Source organism: Lithobates pipiens, unplaced genomic scaffold (genome assembly GCF_037356315.1).
Source record: "Lithobates pipiens isolate NorthernLeopardFrog02 unplaced genomic scaffold, aLitPip1_a1.2 Scaffold_16, whole genome shotgun sequence".
Classification (NCBI taxonomy): domain Eukaryota; kingdom Metazoa; phylum Chordata; class Amphibia; order Anura; family Ranidae; genus Lithobates; species Lithobates pipiens.
Genome location: NW_027507748.1, coordinates 138,954,596 through 138,978,031, shown reverse-complemented (window position 1 = coordinate 138,978,031; position 23,436 = coordinate 138,954,596). Strand labels below are relative to the sequence as shown.

At 42.1% G+C, this 23,436-nt stretch overlaps 1 protein-coding gene across 1 annotated transcript in view; it reads right to left on the bottom strand.

The window, feature by feature from the left end:
* Positions 1-13,599: 13,599 nt before the first annotated feature.
* COL26A1 (collagen type XXVI alpha 1 chain) overlaps positions 13,600-23,436 on the bottom strand; it is a 558,415-nt gene continuing 548,578 nt past the window's right edge. Inside the window, exons 11-15 of the mRNA XM_077480518.1 lie at positions 21,958-22,020; positions 18,929-18,973; positions 17,340-17,384; positions 15,189-15,273; positions 13,600-14,502 (exon numbers count right to left, since the gene is read on the bottom strand). Coding sequence (XP_077336644.1) covers positions 14,348-14,502; positions 15,189-15,273; positions 17,340-17,384; positions 18,929-18,973; positions 21,958-22,020 — 393 coding nt within the window. The 3' untranslated portion in view covers positions 13,600-14,347. The remainder of the gene's footprint in view (positions 14,503-15,188; positions 15,274-17,339; positions 17,385-18,928; positions 18,974-21,957; positions 22,021-23,436) is intronic.

Here is a 23,436-nt window from a genome sequence, read left to right as displayed (position 1 = left end):
TTCTATTAGGAGATGTATTGGGGACTGTGGAAGAAAGGGAGGATCAGAGAGGATAGGATCAAACAGCCTTTTTACACAATGCAGAGGTTCCACTGTGAGTATAACAAGCATGCTTAAGGCTGGATTCACACCTATGCGAATTGGATGCAGGTTTCCCTGCATCCAATTCGCATAGCAGGAGAATGTGAACGGCTCTCTATGGAGCTGGTTCACTTGTCTCCAGGGTGGCTGCGGACGGACTGCACAGAAACGCTGTGCGTCTTTGCCTCTGTTTCAGGGCCGAATTCAGGCAAAGACTCTGCCCTGATTCGTCCCTGAAACAGAGAGAGCAGGGACGGACAGCGTTGCTGTGCGATCCGCGGCTGGTTTAGGTGTGAACCAAGCCTTACTGCCTATACAGGCTGATTTTTACTGTTGTGGGTTTAATAACTACCGTATTTATCGCGTATAACACGCACAGGTGTATAACACGCACATTCCTTTTAAGAGGGAATTTTCAGGGGAAAACGTAAATTTTTGTATTGGCGTATAACACGCACATGCTATTTACACCCGATTTTCATGGTGAAAAAGTGAGTGTTATACGCCAATAAATACAGTATCTAATTCTAAAACCCACTGACCCAGATCTTCAACTCTGAGCATGACCTTTGACTGTAACCTTGACCCTAAGCCTAACCCTGACACTGACTGATCTAACTATTTTATTTATTTATTCATTTATTTTTTTACACAACTTTTTTATTTACAGTTTTTCTCCCCTAGCAATGAGAAGAAGATACATTATATCTTTTACTCCATAGGAGAAAAAAAAGCACTGGGGCGGGTTATAAAGTCAATGATCATTGTGATAGTTAAGCAATTGATTCCCAGCTCACCATTAGGGATGAGCTTCGTGTTCGAGTCGAACATACGTTCGACTCGAACATCGGCTGTTCGCCCGTTCGGCAGGATGCCTGTGGCCAATCATAGCTCAGGCTGTGTAGTACACGCCCCACACTATATAAGGCCGCCAGCGCGGCGGCCTTGTGTAGTGTGTTGGCGTCTGAAGCAGTTAGTGGGTTTTCTGTGTACTTTCAACACAGTATACACCGATCGTTATCGGCCGATTTTCGATCTTGCTCTTCTGTAGTGGTTGTTGTCTGCGTGCCCTGACCGCAGTATACACCGCTATATTCACCTCACCTATATAGCTAGTGATCTATCTTTTATAATAGAGCTTGCAGTCAGTAGTGTTAGGAGCTTGTGCGTGCTGTCTGCGTGCGCTGTACCCAGTACACACCGCTATATCCACCTACATAGCTCTTCTCTATTTGAGCCATCTGCAGGAGTTATTTGAAGTTGTGTGTGCCTCCAGCACAGCACAGTATACATCTGTATATACCCCTTTATCTCTGGTGTTCTATAATAAAGGCATCTGCAGGAGTTAGTTTGTGTTTTGTGCCTCCAGCACAATATACACCTGTATCTACCCTTTATTGCTGTTCTCTAATAGAGCCATCTGCAGGGCTTAGTGGGTGTTGTGTGACTCCATTACAGTATACCCCTTTATCTCTGGTGTTCTATAATAAAGGCATCTGCAGGAGTTAGTGGGTGTTGTGTGCCTCCAGCACAATATACACTACCCAACTGCTGTTTTACCCATCTCCTTTCAGGCCATTACCATGTCTGGAAGGCCAGCAAGGAGAGGCAGACAGGCGCGAGCCGATAAAAGAGGGCAAGCAGGCTCTGTGTCTAGAGACAACAGTGCTGGTTGTGGACGCGGTGCATTGTCATCAGCACGTGGCCATGGGACACGCTTGTCCTTCTTTTCGGCAGCTGGACATGTTGAACCGCAACATGCCAACGACTTGGTAGAGTGGATGACCAAGCCCTCTTCATCCTCCTCATCCTCTCTCACCCAGTCTCAGGGTACTAGCAAAGCAGCTGCCAACGCATCGTCTTCCTTCATCTCAATGTCATCATCAGTGACTCCTTCCCTAGACCCACCACGTCCTCCTGAGGAGTCTCCTGAACTCTTTGAGCACAGTGTTGGGTACATGCTCCAGGAGGATGCCCAGTGTTTTGTAGGCTCTGATGATGACACTCAGCTAGAGGAAGGCAGTAGCATGAATGCAGAGAGAGGGGATGCTCAAGAAGGACAGCAATCTGGCAGTCATGTTCCACAAGCTGCAGCATATTGCCAGGTTTGCTACAGCGATGAAGAGGGAGGGGATGATGAGGGCACTGACTCCACGTGGGTGCCTGGTAGGAGAGAGGAGGAGAAGGAGGAGGAGGCACATGTCCAACGAGGCAGGATGCCCTCCGGGGGCCAGCTTAGGGGCAGCACACCGACTGAATCACACCGCAGAGCTCCGCCTGTGCAGGGCGCTGCCTCTGCGCATTATTCTAAAAGTTCTTTGGTGTGGGCCTTTTTTGAGACGAGTGCATCAGATCGCACCCCTGCTATTTGCAACATATGTCTCAAGCGTATCTCGCGTGGCCAAAACATCAGCCGCTTGGGCACCACATGCTTGACCAGACATATGCTGACCTGCCATGCAGCTCGTTGGCAAGCGTACCTCAACGACCCACACCAAAGAACAAAGCGGACCTCTTCTTGCTCCTCATCAGCTGGCATCTCCAACCCCACCAGACCTTCAATCCTCTCTGAAACCTGCTCTGAGAGGAATGAAGGTGTAGAATTAGGTGTGTCACAGCTAAGTGCTTCCGGGCACTCTGCTAGCAGTACACCCACGTCCGATTATAGCAGGCAAATGTCCCTGCCCCAGCTGCTGGACCGGCGAAAGAAGTTCACTCCCAGCCATCCACATGCCCAGCGGTTGAATGCTAGCTTGGCTAAATTGCTAGCACTTCAACTGCTGCCTTTTCAGTTGGTAGACTCGGCCCCCTTCCGTGAGTTTGTACAATGTGTGGTTCCTCAGTGGCAGGTCCCCAAACGCCACTTTTTCTCATGGAAGGCGATTCCAGCTCTCTACCGGCATGTGGAAAGCAATGTCCTTGCCTCGCTGGACAGGGCGGTCAGCGGTAAGGTGCATATTACCGCTGACTCATGGTCCAGCAGGCATGGACAGGGACGTTACCTGTCTTTTACGGCCCATTGGGTCACTCTTCTGGCAGCTGGGAAGGATGCAGGACAAGGTGCAGTAGTGTTGGAGGTTGTTCCGCCACCACGCCTCCAAAATGCTACTATTGGTTGTGACACACCTCTCTCCTCCACCCCCTCCTCTTCTTCTTCCTCCATGGCCTCTTCCAGTGCTCTGTCCTAAGAACCAGTGGTGCTCCGTAGGCGTTCCAGGGGCTATGCAAGTACGCAGGCAAAACAATGCCATGCCTGCTTGCGCTGGTTTGTTTGGGGGACAGGAGCCACACTGGGGCGGATGTTTTGTCAGCTCTGCAGGGGCAGGCCGAGAGGTGGTTGACGCCACATCAGCTTAAGCCAGGAATGGTGGTTTGCGACAATGGCACCAACCTCCTCTCCGCCCTCCGACAGGGACAACTGACCCATGTGCCCTGTGTAGCTCACGTCCTTAACCTGGTGGTGCAGCGGTTCTTGGGCAGGTACCCCGGCTTACAGGATGTCCTGAAGCAGGCCAGGAAAGTCTGTGTGCATTTCCGCCGATCATTTAATGCCTGTGCTCGGCTGGCTGAGCTCCAAAAGGAGTTGAACCTGCCCAAGAATCGCCTTATATGTGACATGCCCACGAGATGGAACTCAACGTTGGCCATGCTGCAGCGGCTGCACACGCAGCAGAGGGCCATCAATGAGTACCTGTGCGACTACGGCACCAAGACAGGGTCAGGGGAGCTCGGTTTTTTCTCCCCACGCCAGTGGGGCATGATCAGGGATGCATGCACTGTCCTGTCACCGTTTGAGGAGGCCACAAGGATGGTGAGCAGTGACAGTGCATGCATCAGTGACACTGTACCTCTTGTCCACCTCTTGGAGCATACGCTGCGTGGAATAATGGACAGGGCACTTGAGGCAGAACAGAGGCAGGAAGAGGAGGACTTCCTTGCCTCTCAAGGCCCCCTTTATCCAGACAATGTTCCTGCTGTGCCACCCATCACACAGGAAGAGGATGAGGCGGAGGAAGAGGAGGAGGAGGATGATTGTGTCAGCATGGAGGTGGAAGCTGGCACTCAGCATCAGCAGCAGCAGTCTTGTAGGGATGATTTACAGTCCCAAGAAACACATGGACTTGTACGTGGCTGGGAGGAGGTAGCTGCGGATCATGTTGTCCTTAGTGACCCAGAGGACTCCGGACCGAATGCCTCAGCTAACCTATGCTGCATGGCCTCCCTGATCCTGCAAAGCCTGCGGAAGGATCCTCGTATTCTTCAGATCAAGGAGAGGGACCATTACTGGCTGGCCACTCTCCTTGATCCACGATACAAGGGTAAGGTTGCTGACCTTATCTTACCATCGCAGAGGGAGCAGAGGATGAGACATCTCCGGGAGGCCTTGCAGAAAGGTCTGTGCAACGCGTTCCCAGAGACTGGGAGGTTACAAACTCCTGGTCCTGGACAACGTGTTGCTGAGGCATCGGTCAGAAGGAGCGGTGGAGAAGGTGGCCGTCTGACTGATGCTTTCAGACAATTATTCTTGTTCTTGTGCCCACCCAGAGTAACTGTGAGGACTTATAGTGTTGTGGCACCAGCAACACAACCACCAAAGGTCAATTTTTCTACCACTGCTTGCACCCTGTAACCATCTCCTGTGCCATGCCTGCAGCCGTAACCATCTCCTATGCCATGCCTGCAGCCTGTAACCATCTCCTGTGCCATGCCGCAGCCTGTAATCTTCTCCTGTTTAATGTCCGCAGCCTTTAACCATCTCCTGTAGTATATCCACAATCTCTGACCATTTCCTGTTTTTATGTCTACAGTCTCTGACCATCTATAGTATCATGTCTACAGTCTCTAACCAACTCTTGTATCATGCTGCAGTCTCTGAGGGGGAGCCTGGAGGGGGGTGACGAGTCAGATGTGTGACTGTGGAGAAGAAGGTGTGTGACTGTGATGTTGGAAGAATGGTCAAACATTTCCATAGACACACTCCCAGTGGTGGTGTGTCCATAAGGGTATACAGGCACCGCCCCCTCTCTCCAGCCACCTCCTCTATGACCAATGGATAGATTCATGCATTGCATGAATCTATCCATGGCCGCAACTGCGTCAAAAAAGGTGACCTGAATGCACCATGCTTGGCACTCACAGTTCACCCGGCTGTGTTATAAAAGTGAATGAATATTTGCTTTCCTAACACTGAGCCGTCTCTCCACCAAGCAGGTGCTTGGGTCTGTTACCTGTCATCTGATTGGCTGAAACAACAGGCGCTGTGATTGGATTACTAATGGGAGGAGAAAACGTGAAGAGAGGACAGGAAGAGATGCATGAAGGACACCGCTCGCCATCACTCGCTGCCCTGGCGAGACACGGTAAGGGCTGGGCAGATGGCGAGCGGACGGGAGTGGTCACAGTTGTGACATTCGATGGGCAGAGTGGCAGCATTCAATGGGCACAGTGGCTGCATTTGATGGGCACCATGGCTGCATTTGATGGGCACAGTGGCTGCATTTGATGGACACAGTGGCGACGTTTGATGGGTACATTGGCGGCGTTTAATGGGCACAGTGGCAGCATTTGATGGGCACAGTGGCTGAGCTTGATGGGCACAGTGGCGGTGTTTGATGGCACAGTGGCTGCAATTGATGTTTTTTTCAGTATTTTTAACTTTGTTTGTGCCCCCCAAAAATGTTGAGCACCAGCCGCCACTGCACACCCCTAAACCTTGTGAACAGTCTTCCCAGAAGAGTTAAAGTTATGTTGTTATAGCTGCAAAGGGCGGGCCAGCTCAATATTGAACTCTACGGACTAAGACTGGGATGCTATTAAAAGTCATGTGCGTGTAAAGGCAGGATTCCCAATACTTTTGGCAATATAGTGTATGTTTATAGCTTAAACATTGATATTTGCACTTAAAACAGACATTTTATACACTTTTTTGAAGTGTCAATAAAAATGTGGCTCTGTTAGCAAATTTCATGATTTTTGTCAGTAAAAAATTGTTGCTGTTTATAAATTTTGGGTTGGCAACACTAAGGGGGTATCTCCTTAACAGGGCACAGACAGCAATAAAAACTCACAGATGTTCCAATCCCTCTCCACTCTAGCCAAAACTAAACAAAAAAAAGTTTTGATTTTTGTTATAATTTAATCTGTATTCATTCGTTTTTATCTTAGCAAAAAAAACGTGACTGAACTGATGACTCTGTGTGAAAGAAAATAGATGGGCAATCTAATTTTCCTTTGTGAATGGGACATTATCAAGGAATAAAAAACAAATCCATTCACTGATCCTCTTAGATATTCAGGCATATTACCAAACAATTGTACTTTCCTGCTTAGCAAGTACAGCTTTGAGAACAGATGGATCTTTACATTTTCATTCAGCCACCCTCTAAACCCTCTAAAATCTAAGAACACTTGAAGTTGAACTTCAGCTAAATGTGCAAGTGATCCGCAGCCAGGTGGGAGGTGTTCCATTGTCAGAAACCGTGAGTGGACAGTCGGACAAGAGCCTAATGCACACAATACCCAGCTGCTGCAGGGACTACCTCCCTGATTGCTACCAGATTATTGCCGTAACAGTGGGATGGCACAGGAGGTGGGTTCCTGGCCAATCGCAAGATGAACATAAAGAAAAAATAAGCCTTAAAAAAAAAAAAAAACGACTGCAGCCACCATTTTTGTTTGTTTGGTTTGGTTACTCTTTAATATACAGTCCGAGGTGTGCCTTTTTTCACTGCAAACCAACATTCTAGAAATGTGTTCTGGCATCCTCAGGTTCAGCATCAAAACCACATGTCTTACAATCAATACCCTGAAATTCCAAAAGAGAAATTATACATTATTTTGTACACACATTCAAAATGAAGTAACAGTAATGCCTCTTGACCTCAAAAGACTGGGGATAGTTGTTCTGCATTCCCTGTAGATATCCTAAGAAATTAGGTTGCCCTGGGTAATCCCACCATCAGGTGAATGGTACACAAGCACATGCAATTTTTGTAAGCCACGTTAAAGAATGAGAAAGACAATTTCAAATTTACAGTACATTTATTTTTCAGTGCATTATAAAAATAGTTCCATCGTGTGTGGATTGCATGTGGGTGTCCCCACCATAAAAAACCCAAAAAAGACAAACCAAACACACCACAGTGTTTATAATATAAAAAATACTGAACTTCAAGCAGTCTGAGCAGTAAATACAAATAATGCGGAGAAAACACCATAGCATACAGAGGTTAACTTCATTGTGCACATTGACTTTCATACAAGTTCATTTTTATGAAGAATATTCTAAGATTTTAAAGACTTCTAAGATTTTTATCAAGGTTTTATCTTAAGGTTATTGCGAAAAAAATATTTATGAGAAAACAACAGTTCGTGCATAAAAAAAGATGTGGTAAAACTAGCAAGGCCATAAGCACAGTACCAAGCTATGACCCGTTAGTCTATTCCCCCACTGAAACAACAGATCTTAATTTAGTTATTGGAAAGAGTTTCCACACTGCTGTAAGGAATGATAGCATCTCTCTAAACCTACTGGAATATACTGGCATATAAGCTTTCTTTCTTACTTATCTTTTACGCATCAATGCTTTTTAGTGGCCAAGGTTTGGGCCCTTTACCAGCTCTGGGTCCCATGCTACAGTTAAAATTGGCTCTATGAAAACCCTCCACTGATAATGGAAGTTTTATTCACTGAATTGTCTGGTTATTTGAATAGAACTAAATGCAAAGTTATGATTAATCCAAAGAACCAACCATTTCCCTCGTAATTTGACGGACGGTAAATTACAGCTTGATTTTCAGTGGTTGTCTCTGTTACTAAATCAGCATTGATGGCTCTTTTTTGGGAGTTGTCTTTTGAAGGTGAACATTGTTGACACCTGTGACAGTTTTACAGTAACAGTAGCAAATATCGAAATAATAAGTTCAGGAGCAAAGGCATTACTGTATCAGTTTAATATGAGTCTGTGACCCCTATAGCTGCAATATACTATCACGTGTTTATTATCACTTTTGTTAACTAAGTGCATGCTGTTGTGAAAAGGGATCTTTTCACTTTCTTCTGTCTACATCAGCTGGAAAACAAGACACAACCAGGTGCCATCTCATTAAAATGCTAGCCCTCCTTTGTTGTAAAGATAATTCACAGAATAAGGAAGCCATTTCCATTGGGTCACAAGAGTCAGTCTATGAAGATATACTGGCGCCCACATTGCAAAAATACAGACTGCTAAATCAGTAGCACAGCAAGGCCTCTATATGACTACACAGAGGGGTCTCTTTTAGGCAGAGTCCATTTACCTGTTAGGGCCCATGCACACATGGCACCTCCTCAGAATGCCTTTTCTCCTGGCAGGAAAAAAAATGCTTAAAAACATGGCAAAAGCCACAGATTGCACACACGTTTTCACATTTAAAGCGGAGTTCCACAAAAAATTGGAACTTCTGCTTTAAGGGAAGGTGACCCCCCTGACATGCCACATTTGGCATGTCATTTTTTTGGGGGGGAGCGGAAACCCTCTTTTTAGAGGGTTCCAGCTCCCACTTCCTCCCGGGGCACCGGAAGGAAGATCACCTCTTCCCCCTCCCTCTCTGCAATTATCTGGGACATGTCACAGGTCCCAGATGATTGCTCGGCCAGTCACAGCGTGCAGTGTGGCTCTCACATGAGCAGACACAGCTGGGCGCCCACAGTGACAATGCTGGTGCCGCAGAGAGGAGGGGGAGATGAGCAGGGAATTGTTCCCCCACATCGCTGGACAGGTAAGGGTCCGATTATTAAAAATCAGCAGCTTCAGTATTTGTAGCTACTTAATTTCTATTTTTTTTTATTAGAACTCCGCTTTAAGTGCATCAAGTATTTGAGCGTTAATTCATTTTTAATTAAATTCATTGGCCAATTGACCATTGGAATGCATTTAGGGTTGCCACCTCACCCTTTTAAAACCAAATACATATGAATTACACAGGTTCTGTGGCTGATTAAGGTGGTAATTAAACTCACTTTGTGCCTTACCTGCATCAAATTAGACTCAGAACCTGTGTAATTCATATGTGTTCAGTTTTAAAGGGATGAGGTGGCAACCCTAAATGCCTTAACACCCAAATACTAGACACATCTAGTGTCTATGCACATTTAGATGCTTTTAGGCATGTCTACAGTTTTTTCTGCTCTTCAGCTACTCTCCTGTATGAACCTTTTGGTGCTTTTTTTTTTTTTAAACACTCCTCTTCCAATATACTTTTGAATGTTCTTGAACACATAGGGGTTGATTTACTAAAACTCCAGAGTACAAAAATGGTACCAGAACAAATCTCGCCATTGGCAGCTTTGTCTTCTATTATTTACTAAAAAATAGAATTTTTCCCAACATTGGTCACAGGCTAAATCAAGTGAGTATATCTCCCTTTTAGGATTACAGGCAGAAATAAAAATCTGACAGAGCTTCTATCTCCCCAGCACACTATCCAAAACTACAATAAAAAGGGTTTTGGTTTAGATATACACACCCTAAGACCCAGGCGCATGTTTCTGTTACTGCCTCTGCCGGCACCACAAGCTATGGTTGTGGTGTGTTGTGGTGCCATTCATTCTGAAAACCTTGCCAGTGGAGGTGTGCGGCACCCTTATGCACCACAAAGCAATACACTATGCTGCAGTGCACTGCTGAAAAAAAAGGTATAGGTCCAATTTTTGGACCACTGAGCTGCATGACAGTCCAGCCTAACACAGCAAAAAAAAGGGTGTGCTTTTAAAGCACTGCTCATAGTTGGTAATGAGTGAACCTAGCCTAAAGCCAAGTTTAAGTGTCCTATCTTGTTACGTGTCCTCAGCCTTCATGCATATAAAGATGCATGTTGTAGGTTTTCATGTTAATTTTGTGTACAACCCATCTCTGCAATAGGGAATGTATAATGCATGTCTATGTTACAGCGTATCACGTATGCATATAGTGTGTATGTCCAATAATATTCATTAGGAATCAGTGGGGGCCCATAGTAACAGAAGGACTAATACATATATTTATTTTTATATATATATATATACTATGAACGTATGTACACACTCATTTTAACTCTTACATTTTGTTTTAAATGAAAAGTCCCTTGCAGAGCGATAGTTAGTGCCCAGCACTTTTACCATGTAGGGAAAGTGTCCTTCAGACACTAAGGCCGCGTACACACGGGCGGACTGTTCGCCCAACTTTGTCCGCTGAACAGTGTTTGGGCGGACAGTCCGCTCGTGTGTGGGCTTTCAGCGGACAGTTTCAGCGGACAGTTTGACGGACAAGGTTTTTCGGAATTTCCGAAAAACTGTCCGCTGAAACCTTGTTTCAGCGAACAGTCCGCTCGTGTGTAGGCTTGTTCGTCAAACAAAGTTGCGCGCATGCTCAGAAAGGATTTTCACGCCGAAAGTTATAATGCAGTGTATAGGACGTCGTATTTTTCGTCCCGTCGTACGTGCCGTTCACGTCATCGCGCATGGTTTCAGCAAACTGTTCGTCCGTCGTGTGTGGCCATGTCCGTCCATGCTAAGTTTGAGCGGACTGTTTGCCGAAACTGTTTGACGGACAAAGTTGGGCGAACAGTCCCCGCGTGTGTACGCGGCCTAAGAGCTTCTGACAACCAAGAACATGCAGTCTTCCAAGTTGGAAGACTTAACAGAGCAAAACAATATGTATTATGTTAGTTACTGCACATAAGCAGGTTGGCTTACAAACCATTAACTGCTACAGTATATTGCATCATACATTGCCAAAGAGGAAATTAATTTACTTGAAAAGACTAAACAATGTAACACGCACAGAAATATAAATAAGAATAATGCTATCTAGTGAGTTAACAATGGGATGTGCTCCCTGGACATTTTAGCACCTTTTATATTGCAGTATTTTCATAGAAAAAGCAATTACTTAAGACTAGTACAAAAATATGATTATCAATACACATCATGTCCTCTGAATATCACAATGCCCACATTATAGTGTTGCTTGACTTTCATTTTCTGAGTGAGCTAGATGAGTGAGTGAGATGTGAGTGTTATGACCTGATTCGGGAACAATTTAAAATTGAATCTTGTGCTTAAGGGAGCAAAGGAAAATAATTTTAATAGCATTCATCTTTAATTGTCTAAGCAACAGGTGGGATTGCTTAGGCCTCTGACCTAGGTATACTGCATGGCAGTGTTGCTTGGATTGCATGACTGGATGAACAGAATTCCTGGCCTGCAGCTTTAACATACCTGTAGTGCACACACCTCCTTGTGCGCTTTGTATCTAAATGAAATGCCCTTTATGGAATGGACTGTAAAGTATAAGACAACTATATGCAAATACGTCAGGTTTCTGGAAATGTTGGTCCCATGCTGCATTTAAAGCAGTGATTTTAAAACTAGTTGATTTAAATGCATTCAGTTGCACAGTCCTAAAACCAGCATACAACACACTGATCTATTTGCACATAGGTGTTCTATACTCTAAAGTTTAAAGTAATATTAGACCCTAAGTGCTTTTTCTAGCTTAACACATTGGGGATGATTTACTAAAACTGGTGCAGACAGAATCACAGAACAGCTGTGCATAGTAACCAGTTAACTTCTTACTTCACCTTGTTCAATTAAGCTTTGACAGTAAAACCTAGAAGCTGATTGGTTGCTATGCAGAGCTGCACCAGATTCTGTGTGCACCAGTTTTAGTAAATCTTCCCCATTGAGTACCAAAAAAAACAAAACATTCCCGGTAAATGAAAAGATATGTGTAAAAAGGTATGTGTGCAGCTGACCTAATATAATTATTTTAGGAAGAGTGCTTTGGTGCAGTACATACACTGGAAGACCAATAAAACAAGAAGTGTTTTTTTTTTTAAATAAGATTATTTATTCGCAAATATGATTTGAAAAAATAACCAATTTCTCAACTGAAAAAATGTATTCTTGACCTATATTGAACTCATATGATGGCTTCCCAGAACGAGAGCCGCACCACTCAGCCATCATTTGACGGTGGGCAGGCAGTAAGTGGTTAAAGGCGTTTTTAATGGAGAAACATTTTTGACTATTTTCAATGTAAAATGCTTCTAAGCACAAATGTGGCTAAACGCGGTATGTAAAAGTGGCACAACTGAGGTTTTTATAGGTCAGTATCTATCTGTCAAGTTAAATTGTTCAGGAGAGGTTTTAAAATGTCCCGTGTACATAAAGCCTTAGGAACTACAGAGATTCAAAAGGCCTTATTTGTTTATTCAAACTCAAATACTAGACATTGTCATCAAACACTTGCACAAGAAGATAGTTTAAAATAAAAATGTAGTTGTGACATAGTCTATGAGTCCTCAAATAACATTACATAACTACTCTTTTCAGAATGTGAAGAAAATGTTAAAATTACTGGTGAAATATTTATTGGAGACATTATTAAATATATATTTGTTTAATAAGGGCATTATTTAATTAGGAAAAATATTTGGCAAATTCCATAAAAAATTAAATATGTAATACCACTCACTCAAATCAGAAGGAAAATTAAGCAAATTCTTCCTGTGGGTGACAGGATTGTGATAAGCAAATTAAACCAACACCATGATATTGCACCTTATTTATGCATTAAAGATAAAGCAATATATTTCAATTCACATACCTACAAATGGAATTATTAAAAAAACAGCCTTCCCTAGCACATGCAGTGATAAGTTTGGATTTTGCTTTAGAATCTTGTGGAAGTCCTGCTAATTATTATCGAATGAGTGTTTGGTCTGTAGAACTGAAGCTAGTTATCCATCAGATATTTCAATGGATACTACAGGAACTTAAATTTTTGACAAACTAAATATTGTTTAGATGTTGAAAATTGTGGTGACTTTCAAAGTCCATAAAGATTCAAATATTTTATTAAATCAATCTTTGCAGCTCTAACGCAGACTAATATATTTGACACGTGAGTCCTTGTCTAGTATTCACTATGTTGTCATTCTAAAGGGCTTTATCCAAGGCAGATTTTCATAATCACTTTGTGTGGAACAGAGCAGGATTTAAACGATTGCTGGGTTTCTACTGCTGTCCATGCCCAACATGGAAATACAATCCTTTCCTCTCTAGTCTGACAGTAAGGGTTGGTGCTTGATTATAAGTCAAAAAATCTGGCTCCTTCTCTAAAGTGCCTTATCCATGTTTTCCTTTAGTTAGTTAGTTAAAAAAGAGTACATCAAGGTTAACTGTGCATTTTCGTACAACCAGACTCCTAATGCTTTCTTTATAGGAATATATGGAAAATGCTCTCCAGAAATGGCAACCAGGAAGTCTGGTTCACAGCCATAACTTTCCAATCTGAATAGGCAAGTGGGGCAACCCATACTCCACTCCACCAAATCTAATAAGAGGACTCTCAGTGTTTTTCCTTGAGCATTATGTTGATACCATTTATTCACACCACAGATGGATCGCATCATATCCAAAATATGGTAGCAACTACCTGAATCACATAAACAAAGACAAATAAATCAATTATGTAGTAAAAGCTGCAAAACTACTCATACAAATGCTTTAATGGAAACTAGTTTAATTAATGCCAGTTATATGGCAGCCAAATTCTGGGCTTTTAACTGAAATGCCTAATGTTCATAAATCAGAAGGCCACATAAGATAGTGAATTACTGTATTGGATATAATTAAGATAAACTACAGCAAGTACGTTTGAGTTATATGCATAATTGAGCAAGTTCATTTTCTTGTTAGTCATTTGTAGAAACTGACTTATAATGAATATGTTTTTGACATATAGAAATATTAGAATTGAATGGAGTAATTAAGAAGAAATTAGAATTTAATATATTAATAGGCACATATTTTCAGTTGTAATGTATTGGTGTACAACATCCTAAATTCCTGAGATCAGCAAGGCTGAGCAAAGAGCATTCATGATGTACATGGTGCAGTTACACTATGCAACCAATATATTTTCAGTTCTCTGGTCAAGTCTATTAGGAGAAGACTTATAAGTGGTTGCTACAGTATACCACACATTGCACTGCATTATAGCTCCCTGTGCTGCCTTACTGAATAAGCCTAATAATGTTGAAAAAAAAACACACTAAATTGACTGTAGTTAAGAAAGGTGCAGTAAATTAAGGCATTATGTTCCAATTATAATTTCTTGCACTGACAAAACAAAATGTCTTGAAGGCTCTTGCAATTCATCTTTATGCAAAAATAGTTTGGCTTTAATCTGTAGGCTGTATTTTTACAAATTTGCAACAATGCATAAAGTCCATATTATCAATTCTGACTTGTTTCACTGTCATCCAGCAGTGATGAAAAGCTATCAAGGGTTTGGTATCTTTGTTGCTGTTCATATTTCAGTTTTGTATTTCTAGAGTTAACAGAGCCTGAATTGTCCTGGCCGGAACCTGCCTCTCCGTAGGCTGCTGTGTCTAAAAAATAAAAAGTGCATTAATTCAAGAGGTAAACATATTTAGTTTTTCTAAAATTATTAATTGGATCAGGGAAAACTATATGAACAACACTAACCCTTAGGCTTATGTAGTCACTTATACTGATGAAACATTGCCAGACACCGCAATACTGATAGAATCCCCTTCTCTAAAGTTATTGTGATCATGTGTGGTAGGCTTGTAGTTGCAGTGTAAGGGCCGATTGACACTATTGCGATGTGAGAACCCTGCGTATTAACTGTGGGTTCCCTCATCGCATCCGGAGTGCACGGCAGTTCACACTGCCATATGCGAACTGCTGGGGAGTGTCATATGTTAACGACATCCCCATTTCAGCTTGCCTATCGCACTGTGAACTGACAGATCAGACATGAATGAATATGTTCACACATATGCGATCCGATTCTGGTCCGAACTGAAAAAGGGTCCTGTGCGTGATTGCACCGAATGCGGTGCGATATCAGCCATGCTATCTGTATGGCTGACATCGCACCCGCATAGACATCGCATGTAATGTGAACAGCAGTGCACTGCGCATTACATGCGATGTCTGGCATCACAATAGTGTGGACCGGGGCTTAAACTCTTACAATCTGTGGTAATTCGAAGAACTCGTTTTCTTTGGTAAAGATATTAACATGTAAATTTGATTTGTCTATACTCACCATGTATTCCTATCATATGTTCCAAAATTAACACTCGTTCTGCTAAAATTTTCAGAGCTTCTCTAAGTTGCTGCACAGCTTCACTCTATGGAAGAAAATGCTGCGTTAATAAATAAAAGAATTACAGTATAACTAAATCCAAGAACACAAATAGAAAGTACCTGTTAACTTTGCTAAAAATGTAGTGTTCATGTCACTTTCTGTGAGATTAACTGTTTCTTGTGTAAGCCACTAATCCTATCTCTCCCCTTAACAAAGGCAGACATATTTAAAGTCCAGCCTGAATGGCCACCATGGCTACCTCCATTGAGAAAGGGTGTTATTTGCAGGGTTACCATGTAAAATAAAGGGAAAAAAGCCAGAAAAAAGAAAATAAATGCTGGTACCTCATCTAAGGACTTGTATACTGCAATATATTACTTTTTAATTTTGGGATTTTGATGAACTTTAATTCCGTTTAAACAATATGAAAACAATCTAGTAATGACACAATGCAAAATCAAACTAACAATGTTGTACCAGTTGACATGTCTATTGTTTCCTCAGCTAGACAAGGTGCTAAATTCACTAAGCTATAAATTACAGTATGTGTTATTTGCCATAATGGCAACTGTTATTTTCTATTTTGATAATTTTTTTATCGTGCTTAGCTGGCCATACATGGAACTGAACATAAGCTGATCCACTAATAGAATTCTGATAAACCACCCTGTTTATATTTTATTGCTCAATTAGCACTGCAGGCAATAGGCTATAGAGCTGATCAGTGTATTCTGATGGGGAAATCTCCATGCCATCAAAATACAATAGCACCACCGCCTTGAATGTGTATATTGGAGAATTAGGTAATTTTTTTTCTTTCAACCCACTGGTTGATCGAGCAAAACTGACTCATGTATGGCCAACCTTAGTTGCAGAGGACCTTAACCTCTTTACGACCGCGCTATAGCCAAATGATGGCTACAGCACGGTCACACATTTCTGGAAGGGCTATCTATTGACGTCCTCCCATGATTGTGCTTCCCACGTGCCCCCTGTGGTGCGCATAAACAGGGATCTGTAATCGCTGTGTCCTTTGGATACAGTTGATCTCAGATAGAGGTAAAGAGCCAATCACAGCGGCCCTTTACCGTGTGACCATATGTGTCCATTCACAGTTGATCACAGTGTGAACAGGATTTGCTGGTTATCAGCAGCCCTATCCTCACACTGACATTGCATGAGGAGAGGAGAGCTGGGAATCTGAAAGCCCCCTTTAACAAATGTCCCCTTGTGACAGCATCGGCCCAGCATGCTCTGGTTAGTGACATCACAAGGGGCGGGGGCAACACACTGACGTCATCGGGTGACTTCGCTCCTTATCTATTTAAGACATGTCAGGTGGAGGAACAGGCATTCAGTGGGGACCGTTTGACTAAGCTGAAGGTTTTTTTTTTTTTTTTTTTGGGTCCAGCGGTGGTGGAGGGTGGTGTGATTGATGAAGGATCTACATAGGGGGACATTGTTTCTTATTTTTTAATAAAGGAATTGTCAAAAACGAGTGTACTGGCTTTATTCACTTTTAACACTTTTTTGGTGAATGATTAAGGGTACTACTCATTCACATAAGGGGGGGGGGGGGATTCCAGATTGCGATTCCAATTCCCCCTGCCCACAGACCCACATAACCACAGCCCAGGGTTGTGGGAAAGAGGCCCTTGTCCCCATCAATATTGGGGCAAAGTGCTTTGGAGTGGGGGCAAAGAACCTCCCCATGTTAAGGGCATGTGGCCTGGTATGGTTCAAGGGGGGCATTGGCGCACCTCCCTCCTTTTCTGGCCTGCCACGCTGCATGCATGGATAAGGTCAGGTATGGATTTTGGGGGGGGACCCCACACTTTTGTTTTGAATTTTCTAATAACGGCATTGTTTTGTTTCGTTTCAGCAGAAGCCCACTATATATATATATATATATATATATATATATATATATATATATATATATATATATATTTGATGCCACTGTTTTTTAGATTTGCCAATTACTCGTAATTACTTGTAATATAATATACATTACACGGTCACCCTGTAATGTTTGCAGCAGATCTGGGAACCGAGAAGATTAATCTAACTGGAAACTGGTGCTTTGAATCAGAAAAAAAGCATACTTACATCTTCTCCTCTATGCCCTTCTTCTCCTTTCATGCCAGGTTCCCCCTAAAGAAAGATGTAGCAACATTTAGTAATACAATATAAAACTGTTAGTATTCATAAGGACATACATTATGAATTTGAGTAATACAGCACTAATTAGTTCCTCCTTCCAGTTTTTAAACCTGCTGCTCTGCAAATTAAATGGAGGCTCTGCTGGGCACACATAGATTCAAGGAGTGACTGTGTGGGGCACATATAGCTATAAAGCAAAGCTTTGCTGGGCACACATGGGTGTTAGGGAGGAGCACACATCGATGTAAAGTGGCTTCCTGCTGGGTACTCCCAGAAGTAAGAGGGTACTCCATTGGGTGTTCCTGGATGTAAAGGGGGACTCTGACAACTTGTATTAATTGATCAATACTGGTGGCTAGTCATTTTCTGTCTGCCTGCCTTTTTTGAGCACAGTTTCCAGAGTTCATTTCCTCTTTCGAATTAGTGATAGTCAATGGATGTGCCAATTTATTGCCTATGCTTTTTCACAGTCTTAATGTTAATCACTTAAGGACTGGGTAAATTTGCCCCCTGTTAAAATTGGTTTGTTGAAATCCCTGCAATGTACATTAAAAACCACTTCAGCCCCGGAAGATTTTGCAAAACCGCAATGCGTCGCTTTAACTGACAATTGCGTGTTCATGTGACGTTGTACCCAAACAAAATTGATTATCTTTTTTCCCCACAAATAGAGCTTTCTTTTGGTGGTAGTTGATCACCTCTGCGGTTTTTATTGTTTGCATTATAAACAAAAAAAGAGTGACAATTATGAAAAAAAACAATATTTTTTACTTTTTGCTATAATAAATATCCAAACAATTAAATAAAAAAATAATAATCCTTCCTCAGTTTAGGCCAATAATTCTACTACATATTTTTGGTAAAAAAAAGTGCATATTGATCGGTTTGCGCAAAAGTTATAGCGTCTACAAAATAGGGGATATATTTATGGCATTTTTATTATTTTTTTTACTAGTAATTGTGACAAACAGCACTTTTTTAGCAGGTCTGCGACATTGCGGCGGACAAATCGGACACTTTTGACACTTTTTTGGGACCATTGACTCATTGATTAATGAGTAAATGTCACTGGCAGGGAAGAGGATAACACTAGGGGGCAATCAAGGGGTTAAGTCTTCCCTAGGGAGGTGCTTCTAACTGTGGGGGGAGTGTACAGACCGATAATAGAGAGATCACTGTTTCTGATCACTAGGATCTCTTTTAGAACAGGAATGTGTCTGTTTACATTTGCAGATCCCCATTCTGGCTCTCTGAGCAGCAATCACGGGTGGCTGGCAGACATTGTGGCCGCCTGCCACATGCATCGGCTCCAGGGTCACGTATGTGCGCCCCCTATACTCCTTAAAGCGGCTGCCATACAGCTACTGAGATTCGCACAGGGGAGCCAACCTGCCGCCGTATAACGACAGAGGCTGATTGGCAACTAGTTAATTGCAGAAATAAAAAGTGTCTGGATTTTGCAACTTTGCATAACAATGAATGTTATTGCTATCTAAATATTTAAAATGAGACATAGATAGTGATTTCATACTTACAGGAGGACCTCTAGGTCCTTGCTCTCCTCTTAGCCCTGATTCACCCTGGTAAAAAAAAAAAAAGTATGTATACATTCAGTAAGCATAATTTTTTAGACGAAACAGGTAAAATATATATATATATATATATTTCCTGCAAAGCTGCTCTTAAAGAGGAAGTAAACCCTCCTAAACATGTTTTGCTTAGTAGATCATACTTTTCTCAGGCAGCTGATCGCTGCCTGAGAAAGTGAACTTACTTGTGTCATTTTCGAAAAAAACGCCGTTTACATGTCCATGACGTCAGCCGCGCTTGCGCAGTATGGACGTGCGAATGCGGCGTATATTGTATTGCCGCCTTTGATCTTCCTGCCTCTCTGCCTTTTGTTAATACGAGGCATTCTCCTCATTGCGGCAGAGGAGAAGTCTCGCGTCGTAAAGATATCCCTGCTCTTCCTGACACTCCCCCTTGTGACTGAAGACGTCACGCAGGGGAATGAATCATAGCAGAGGAGAGCAGAGCAGAGCGAGAGAGAGAGAAATGCTTTCTTGCCTTAGTAACGGCAACCGAGATCGAGGCTTGGTTAGGATTTCTTATGACGCTACGGCGCATGCGCGAGATTTCCGGAATGAAATCTAACTAAGGGCGGAAATGACGTCCGGAAAGGACGTCAAAACCAGACTTTGCAATGGCGCGGGCGATACCCGGAAGGGAGATATTTTTGAAAACGAAAAAAAAGGTATTTAGAGCGCTCGTTTTGAGGAATTACATAGATAGTATGAAGGCTGATGTGCAGTATTATATAAACAGTAGAAAATTGGAATTTTTTTGGTCGGGTTTACTTCCTCTTTAAAGACAACTAAAGGCTATTCATTTATATCATTTACATCACATAATGATGCATTGATTGATTGACTGGTCGAATTTCAATCATGTATGGGCAAGCTTGTTGTACAGATGTTGATATACCGATTGACTTCTGTACAACCAGCCTGCCAGATTTTCCCCACTCAATCAGCACTGCAGCCTATAGCCGGCAGTACTGATCACTGTATTCTGATGGTGGGAGAGTCTCCCTGCTGTCAGAATACAATACTTCAGCAGGAAGGATTCCCCATCCACACTGAGTGTGTGGATGGGGGAATCAAGTGTTTTTTTTCTTTTAAACGGGTGGTTGAATGATAAAAAAAGACTAATCTATGGGCTGTTTTTATTTGGCTTGTACTAGCTCACCCTTCCATGTCCCATTTGCTGCATCAAAATGTTGTGATAGAAATTCGAATGCAAAGCTTTGATATTAGAAGAGGATAAAAGAAAATTAGTACAAAGTCCTCAATCTGCAGGCCACAAATCCTGATGTTCCAATTTTCAGTACCCTTTGTGAGTTTTGTCAACCCTTCAGGCACCAATACAGATTGAATGTAGGTAATTTAACCACTTAACCCCTGGAAGATTTGGCTGCTCAATGACCAGAGCATTTTGTTGCGATACGGCACTGAATCGCTTTAACTGACAATTGCGCAGTCGTGCGACGCTGTACCCAAATAAAATTGACATGCTTTTTTTCCCACAAATAGAGCTTTCTTTTGGCGGTATTTGATCATCTCTGCATTTTTTATTTTTTGCGCTATAAACAAAAAAAGAGCAACAATTTTTTAAAAAACACAATATTTTTTACTTTTTGCTTTAATAAATATCCCTGATTTTTTTTTAATAAGTAAATTTTTCTCAGTTTAGGCTGATATGTATTCTCCTACATATTTTTGGTAATAAAAATCGCAATAAGTGTACATTGATTGGATTGTGCAAAAGTTATAGCGTCTACAAAATAGAGGATAGATATACAACATTTTTATTATTATTATTTTTACTAGTAATGGAGGTGATGTGCAATTTTTATTGTGACTGCGACATTATGGCAGACACATCGGACACATTTGATACATTTTTGGGACCATTGACAATTATACAGCGATCAGTGCTGTAAAAATGCACTGATTACTGTATAAATGTCACGGGTTAACTGTGTTCCCTGACTGTGTGTTCTAACTGTAAGGGGAGGGGACTGACTATAGGAGATGACAGATCATGGGTTCCTAGCTATTAGGAACTCACAATCTGCATCTCCTCTTAGAACAGAACAGGGATTTGTGTGTTTACACACACACACGTCCCTGTCCTGCCTCTCGTGCCTGCGATCACTCATGGCCGGGGGTCCTCGCATCCGCCTGGTCATGAGCATCAGCATCCCCGCAGTGCAGTGGGCGTGCACGTTTGCTATCCCGCTTAAAAGAGCCGACATATAGCTACGACGTGCCGACCTGCCGCTGTATAATGACAGCGACTGGTCGGCAAGTGGTTAAAGCAAACAAGAAATTGCAGTTAGTGAATTGGGAAGGCAAGTAGCATTTACACTGTTTAATCACCTTTACTAAATTGCCCAGAACTCCAATATTAATGAATAATTCCACTTTTGTTGAAAAAAAAAACAAACAGTCCCATTTGGGTGATCAATGTAGATGGCAAGGATTTTAACAATTTATTGCAGAGTCCTACCTGTTTCTGCTCAGAAAAAGCTGTTTGTTCTTCTATGTTTTTTGGATACTGATTCTGAATGGGAGTGGATTTTTCATTATTGATCAGCTGATGCACTTGCTTGCAGTGCTCTAATGAGGAAAGCTGCAAGGTGTATCCTTTTAGAAGCATCTCACCAAAAATGAAATCGCAGAGGATGCCTAAAATCTGACCTGTATCTTAGTGCAGACTTCTTGGTAAATCAGTGAGCCAATCACACAAGCAGGAAATAACATTTCTGGATACATTCTGTACACCAACTGCGTACAGAACACCTCCAGATTGCCACATTGCACTGAATTTTATAGAACATTACAACACTGCAGATTGAAAGGGATAAGCAATTTTTAATAACATTCAATTACAATATGGCTGGTATCCAAATTGTATATGCTATTTTTTATTTGCAATATTTGTTTCACCTGAAAGTGGAGTTACCCCTTAAGTTTAAATCATTTCCTTTAAACATTCTTACCCTGTTTCCTTGTTCGCCTTTCTGGCCTTTTCCTCCTTGCTGACCTGGAAGTCCTGGTTTACCCTAGAAACAATGACATAAAAAATATTACTATGTACTATGATAATGTATAAGTATAGATAGAACTAATTTACCAAGGGGCTAATATTTAATTGTGTTACTGGGCTTAACATTGCCTTTACCTAGTTAGATATGTTTATGTTGTAAATAATAATGTTTTTTGTATTGATACATCTTTTTTGACTCCACATATACAATGATTCAGTGTGGTAAGTGGGGTCCCCCAGGCATCTCTCCTGGGACCAATTATGTTTAATTTATTTATAAATGATATAGACTTATAGAGGATGGGATAAATAGCTCAGTCTAAGTATTTGCAGATGATGCAAAGCTAAGCAGGGCAATAACTTCTGCACAGGATGTGGAAACGTTACAAGAAGACCTAATTAAAATAATGGGATGGACAACTACATGGCAATTGAGGTTTAATGTTGAAAAATGTAAGGTAATGCATTTTGGTGCTAAAATTATGAAAGTGAGCTACTCACTAGGGGGAGCACATCTGGGGGAATCCAGGATGGAAAAGGACTTGGGGGGTCCTAGTAGATGACAGGCTATGGCAATGGCTTGCAAAGCCAAGCTGCTGCAAGCAAAGTAAACAGAATGTTGGCATGCATTAAAAAGGGGAATTACTCCAGTGATAAAATGATAATTCTCCCACTCTTCAAGACTCTGGTCCAGCTGCATCTGGCGCATGCCATCCAGTTCTGGGCACCAGTCCTCAAGAAGGATGTGCTGGAACTGGAAAAAGTTCAGAGAAGGGCAACAAAGCTAATTAAGGGAATGGAGGATCTCAGCTATGGGGAAAGACTACAAGCATTGAACTTATTCTCTCTGGAGAGGAGACGCTTGAGAGGGGATATGATATCGATATACAAATACCTTACTGGTGATTCTAGCATAGGGAACAAACTTTTCAGTGAGAGGAAGTTTAAAAAGACACATTGCCATTCACTGCAATTGGAAGAGAAGCCATTTAACCTTAATCTGCATAGAGGGCTCTTTATTATATCAGCAGGAAGCGTCAATAGTTTAAAAAAAACGATTAGATGGGCATTTTAAGGATCACAACATACAGGGCTATACGATTTACTATTGACATAAACATATGCACACACATACCACAGGTTGAACTGGATGTACTGGTGTTTTTTTTTTAACCTTACCGACTATGTAACTATGTAACTAATATAACAATAATATACTGTATAAGGCCTCATTCACACAGGTGCAGAGGCCCAAACAGAGTAAAAGAGGCATTTGTTTAGACATCTGGAACTACCTGAAGCTGCCTGGAGCTGTGTACAGGCATGGTATGATAGTGAATGGAGATTCAGTGGTTGTTACGGCAGAACGACATATCTAAGTTTGAAAGACAATCAGAGGCAGGTGCGCATTCCTGGAATCACACTGTCAAGC